The sequence below is a fragment of the Parasteatoda tepidariorum genome, chromosome 2 (genome assembly GCF_043381705.1).
Source record: "Parasteatoda tepidariorum isolate YZ-2023 chromosome 2, CAS_Ptep_4.0, whole genome shotgun sequence".
In the NCBI taxonomy this organism is placed as follows: Eukaryota; Metazoa; Arthropoda; class Arachnida; order Araneae; family Theridiidae; genus Parasteatoda; species Parasteatoda tepidariorum.
Genome location: NC_092205.1, coordinates 81,577,814 through 81,584,508, shown reverse-complemented (window position 1 = coordinate 81,584,508; position 6,695 = coordinate 81,577,814). Strand labels below are relative to the sequence as shown.

General features: G+C 28.2%; 1 protein-coding gene across 1 annotated transcript in view; it reads left to right on the top strand.

Moving 5' to 3' along the window:
- Positions 1 to 3,155, top strand: part of LOC122273230 (uncharacterized) — a gene marked incomplete in the record, with an annotated part of 12,223 nt that extends 9,068 nt beyond the window's left edge. The window contains 1 exon segment of the mRNA XM_071177812.1: positions 2,888 to 3,155. Within this exon segment, the coding sequence (XP_071033913.1) occupies positions 2,888 to 3,013 (126 nt within the window).
- Between the last annotated feature and the right edge of the window lie 3,540 nt (positions 3,156 to 6,695).

Genomic DNA, 6,695 nt, shown 5'->3' with positions numbered 1-6,695 from the left:
TGATTGCAATCACCCCCAGCAACATCAATCCAGCTGACCCTTTCAGGTGATAAAGAACGACAAAACAAAATTTAAAGCGTTCCTTATGCTAACATAAAAAGAATAGTGATATGGTTTTAGGAGGGAAAAGCCATAAAATGCTGAAAATAAGCATTTAAGAGCAAACATACCTTTTTATGCATTTATATGCACAAATGGCAAAAAGTGCTAAAATATGCAATTGCATATGCACGTATGCAATCGCATATTATCCGCTGTCTAGTCATGACATACGAGGTAACAGCAAAAACCCAAGAACAGATGAGAAAATAGATCAAATCGAAATTCTAAATTTAATTTTTTTGATTGAAAGTAATAAGAGTGTCATATTTTTATTAAAAAACAGATGAATGACGTTTTTTAATTCAAGCAGTGAGTTTGCTATTTTTTCTACGGTGCACACTCTAAGATACTTCTGCAAAATTTTGAGAGCTAGCCATTTATTCTTACAGCTAGTTACCTTCTTCGAGAAAATAGCTCAGTGCTCGTGATTGTAACGAACTTCATCAAAGCTAGTAAAGGTAACCGTTAACTAATCCGGTTATTATATAATGCGCCTTACCTCAATTCAAGGGATTACACCCTTTACCATGATGGTTGCAGCATCAGGCTACGGACGCAAAGATTCAGCTGTTGCTAAAGAACATCTCTCTCGCACTCCATCTACACATTGGTGGCCATATGTAGTTTAATTGGAGACTATTGGTGGTCTTTTAATGGTCACGGGCAATGAATACGCAACTCTTTCACTATTCGACAGATGGCAGCACTAGACTACTCGCATCGTTTATGGATGGTGTTTTCTACACTAGGGAACGCTGCAAGCTCGGTACCGCCTAAATTTCCGGGTTACTGTTTCCGTTGCATTTTAAAGCCATTCGGCATCATTGTGTTTTGAGATTCTTGCAAACAATGTATTTGATTACTGATTGCTTGTGTTTACAATGCTAAAAGTGTTAACGCTAACGTAAGATGGTGCACAGCTTGCAACAAGAACAAACAGTAATAAACTTATGGAAAAAGGCCACATCAAGACTGCCAAAAAAGCGAGTTATTCAAAATCTAGCAACCATGTCACCTTTTTTAACAATATATCTCTAAGAAACTAAAACAAATTTTTACTTCAAACTCCCCAGAATTACATATTAACATTAATATCTTATGAAATATGGCAGATTTGAGCTCAGAAATTATCTAATTTATTTCTTTTATTGAAAACAAAATTATCCGCTTGAAAACATCGCCTATAAGAATAACATGTAGTAAGCAGCTACAAACTTTTTAACCGGAACTAGAGTAGGTGCCGAGCTCGAGATTGTTATTGTTTACATTTCTATTGAAAACACCATCCATTCAATACTTCATTTTCGGACAGAATAATTATTTGCTTGTAATGTACGTGATCAGCATAGGGTCTATGTTCTTGTTTCCGATTGGTTTAAAAAGGTATGGAATATTTTCAGTTTGAATTATTCTATATTTTAATATATTGTGAGCAGTAATAAATTGCGAGCAATAAATTGTGAATAAGACAAATCACTCGAGTCAAAATTGTACCGAAGATCCACACGTACCGCCAGTAGTTGGTGTATACCTAGATTTCGCGGAATTTTCCTTTTCTTAGCAAGGCATCAATCAAAGAATGGTTCTCTTTAATTTCTTAATTTAAATAGTAAGTAAATAATATTCGAGCTGCTTATTCTAAGATATATTCTTACAACAGTTTGTCTTTTCTTAAAATACACTATTAAGAATTTTCTTTTCAGATGATGAAATAAATTTCATTGGCTAAATTAAACTCGAATCTGCAAACTTAAAGGTAGGGGTCTCGATCTCCAATGGTGACACGGGAGCATATATTTCGCCCTTTATCTTTAAAGCATTATAAACTTATTCTACTAAACACTTATTTTACATTTATATTGATTTTTCATTTTAAATTTATTAAATTATATATTTTAATACATTCACTTAATTTTCATTTTAATAAAGAAGTTATAAAAATCTTTTTAAGTTAAATATTTTATACGTTTATAATTTAGTACCTACGATTGATTTTAACTTTATCTAAACAACTGTAGCGTCTTATTTTTAATTTAATAAAATGAAAAGAAAAATCGATTCTAGTTTCTCTCTGTTATAATCAATTTAAAAGTAAAGCTTTGCTAAAATTTTTTGATTTAAAAAAATTTCTACTCTGGCGTAAATCTGTCCAAATCAATTGAAGAAAAATATCAATTTCAAAACTTCTAATAATTAGGAATTTTAACTATTTAGCTAATATTAACCATTTCTTAAGTTAAAAGTTAGTGGAATTACTGAAATTGAAATTGTATTCAGTTATATTTAAAATTGTTTTAATTTTACGAGCGAATTTCGTTTACATATATTTGTATCAGACTAAAAGTAATTGTTAATAACTTTTTAGTCATAATGACTCTTTGGTACTTTTTTTTTGTTTATTTTAAGTTAGAACTTAGCTTTAGATTTATAAGTTAAGTGAGCAGAAATAGAATTGATCGTTTTTCTCAGTACTAAGGTAAGCTGCAAGATACTGATATAGTAGAACGAGTTATGAGGATAATAATACCATAATCGAGGCGAGTATAAAATTAGTAAAATAAGTTTAAAATGTAATTAATTTAATACGTAGAAAATTATTGGCTTTCAAAATATGATAATAAATAGTTGCTTCAAACCATTAAGTATGCTATATGTACGAAAAATATAATTAAAAACTGAAACTAGTAAGATAATCCGTTAGAAAGTTTAATTACCATGAAATTAGATAATTTATGCCTCACTATTTTTTAATCAATGATTATTTTATTTCATTTCAGTAAATAAGGATATGGGTAGTTTTCAGAATAATATACTGCTTGGTGATGCGAGGAAATCTCCTATGGATGAAAATGTTTGTAGTACTTTTAACACCGAAAGAGGAGATGAGAATCCTTTAAAGACATTGATCTAGTTATGACTTTAGTTCATGTAAACTTTATGATGATTTCTTTCTGAAAAATAAAAGAAACAATATAGCTTATGTTTAATAAATTGTAAATGTATTATAGTAGTGTGAGAGAGCGGAAGCCTATTAGTGTAATTGCAAACAGCACCTTTATTTTTCGAAATGGTAGATGCAATTGATTGCAACTGTATAATTGCATCATAAGATAGAAAGATCAATCCATTTTGATGAAATGAATTGTATTAAAAACAATGTTTAAAATTAGAAATAGTAAAATATTTATTAAAACCTTCGCACGTTTTGGCGTCATAGTGGTTCATCTTCATCTGTAAGGTAATTGGTATGAATGGCAAAACAGAAATGTTGTTATTGGGTATTTATAACTCAAGAAGTGATTATGCCTAATCATGTGATTTAAGACAGATTTAATTGGATATCTGTAAGTGACGTCATGCGTGTGAGGGGAACCAGATTGGCTACTGAATCGACAAATGCTATGATTTACCTACGATGACGTCACTTTCAGTTATTCAATTTGACAGAGATTATGCCACACTAAAGAAATAAATAAAGAGTTAAAATCAGCAATATTAAACTGACATTAGGAGTTAAAAAATTACTGATTTTTAAATATTTTAAAAGTATAATATTGATGCAAACAGTAAGATTTGAAACTATAGTTTTTAATGATATTCAGTATAATTATAAAATTGAGGTCATCATTCAATAGTGAAGCTTTTTTTAGTCGGTACGTATAAATTTTTTTAAGAATCTTTAACTATGTTTGGTACACAACTAATTATTTAAGGGTCATGATCATAAGAGCATTAATGTCTAACATGTAAACGTTAGTTACAAAACTTATAGTGATTTCTATCCCCTAATTGACCTATAGTTATTGCCTTTGGTAGGGTACACTAGTACCCTGTAATATAATACGTGGCCCAGTTTGAATATTATATGTGAATATTAAGGGGAGATATAAGGCCAAGTAGTAATACATTATATTAATTTTATATTGCATTCATAGTAACCTATAGGGACACATATTTACTTTATCCTGTAATATAATATACGTGGCTTATTTTGAATATTTTGGGTCAATATTAAGGGGAGATATAGGGACATGTAGTGATGCACTCATTTTAAATTAACGTGAAAAATACAATTATCTAAAAACAAGTTCAGAATAAAAAGGAAAGTACAAAATTAAAATACATTTTCGTTGTTCTCATATAGAAAATCTAAATTACAAAATAACAATTTTTTCTTATAGAATAGAAAATTATTACAGAATTTTATAGCCATCGTATTGCATTTTTTTATCTCAAAAGTTCTTATTTATTTCACAAGATAATTACATAGTATTGAATTATCATACAAATTAACTATATGCTGGCATTTAAGAAGGATATGCTCCTTGTTTAAAATTTTTCCATATAAATTCAACATTAAATTGAACTTATATGAATTGTAGAATTTATTCCCCCATTAACAATAAATAGAATTTTTCAATTCATAATATTTCTTTACTCATTTTTTATTTTAAATTTTTATTTCTTACAATAAATTTCATTTCTAAAAATGAAACTTTTTAAAAAACGAAATAATGTTATAGATTGAACAACATTAGTATTTTTTTAAACTCTTTTTAATTGTTTTGTATGATTTTGAACCTATTTTCCGTAGCATTTTCTGATTCAAATTAATTTAAATATTTAACTATTTATAAGTTCAAAAGGCGAGAGCATTTTTTCATAAAGCGTGTTAAATGAAAAAAGTCATTCCAAAAACACTTTTACAAGAACAAAAAAGTTAAATTAATATTACAAAAAGAAATTTTTGCAAAGCTGGCAATATTAAGGAAATAACAATTTTTGCATAGATTGGCAAACTTTTGTTCTCTGCCTTTGCTGGCAAAAAAGACAGACGATAAAAAGAGAAATAAAAAAGTTGTAATAGCTTTATGTAACACAAAAATATTTTTTTCTCGCTATGCAAATATGCAAGCTTTTTTTTTATTCCCCTTCCAACTTACAAAAGAAAAGAAATACAAATAGATAAAATTTTGAATTTCATTTCGGGCAAAAATAGAAGTAAAATGAAAAAAGGACCTCATTTCATTACGATTCGTTGAATCGTGAGAACTCTTAATTTGTTCAGAGTCACGATTTACTAAAAAGAAGAAGAAAAAAATTGTAGGAATAATAAGATTTTTCGCAAAAAAATAATACTCTATTATATATTTTTTAAGGACTTTCATTTTATTTCGCAAAAAGAAGAAATTTTTTAGCAATTACTGAATAGTTCATGAAATGTCAAAATTTCAAGCACAGACATATTTTTAAAGATTATTTTTTCAAATATTCATTATTGACCTTTACTCAGCATTTTAAAATAAAATTATGAATTTATTTGTCAAATTTTTATTACATTTCCTGATTTTATATGAAATCATGTTAGCACAAATGCTAGGGTAAATGAGTAAGCATTAATATTAAATTAAGAATGTATTTAAAAATCGTAATCGCTGTTATGAGTGTTTAACATAATGTTACATTTTGTTTTACTGGGCAAAAAATGTAAGACACAGAAACTTGAAATTACAAAACATTGTACAAAAATGTACAGAAAGTATGATAGAATGAACAATTTAATATTAGATTATTAGTTCGAGAATTTGTTAAACGTGACATAAAATATATCTTACCGGCTGCTCTGCAGACAACAGAAATGCAACTACAGATTGAAATTTGCCATGATGGAATGAGTTTGTTATGAATTTTTTTTGAAATTCCTATTTTTTTTAAAGTTATTGAAATTTTACGCCCTTATTAGAGATTTTTTTGACCACTTTTTTGACTTTACAATAAATTTTTTTTTTTTTTTTTCCGCACAAAAACTATAAGATTTAAACATTTATTTGACATTACAATGAGCTGTAAAAAATTAACGACGGAATAAATATTTTAACATACAACAGTTAATTCGATACTTATTAGCTGTTGAAACTGAAAGAAAAAAAATATCACTTTTGATCATTCTGTAGCCTACTGAAATGCAACTACGGAGTTAATAGACGTGCTGAATGAGCTATTTTTATTTGTCAATTCAGCATTTATTTGTGAAGTTAGCCATTTTTATTTGGGGACTTCAGCTCCTATTCAAGGGCAAGAGAATTAGGAAATTTCATCCCGTCATTTTGACGGGAGCGAGAAAGTGGGGATTAAAACTTGGTTTAATATCAATTTCAATATTCTTGCTTTTCTACATTTACAGCTAGTTTTTTCTTAATTCGTGATTTCCTACTTGTATAGTTTGATTAATATCTATGACTCAAATAGGAAACAATTTCTTTTTAGCAATGTTTAAACCACTGGGCAATTTTTAGTAAAGTTCGAAAAAATAGAAGAATTTAGATATTTTGCCTTGTCTTGTTTTATTATCAGATACCAGATATGGTTTCTGAAATGGTTACCGGTATGATTCTGAAATGCTTTCCCTGTTATGGTCACGAATTTTTATAGTTGGTCTGATGTGTCAAACACAGCAAGAACAAAATCACTCATGTTTCGAAATGATTTAGATATTTTAAAAGAGTGATTCCGATCCAAATAAACCAGAATATCCTATCTCAAAAAAAAAAAAAAAAAAAAAAAAAAAAAAAAAAAAGAAAAAAAAAAAAAAA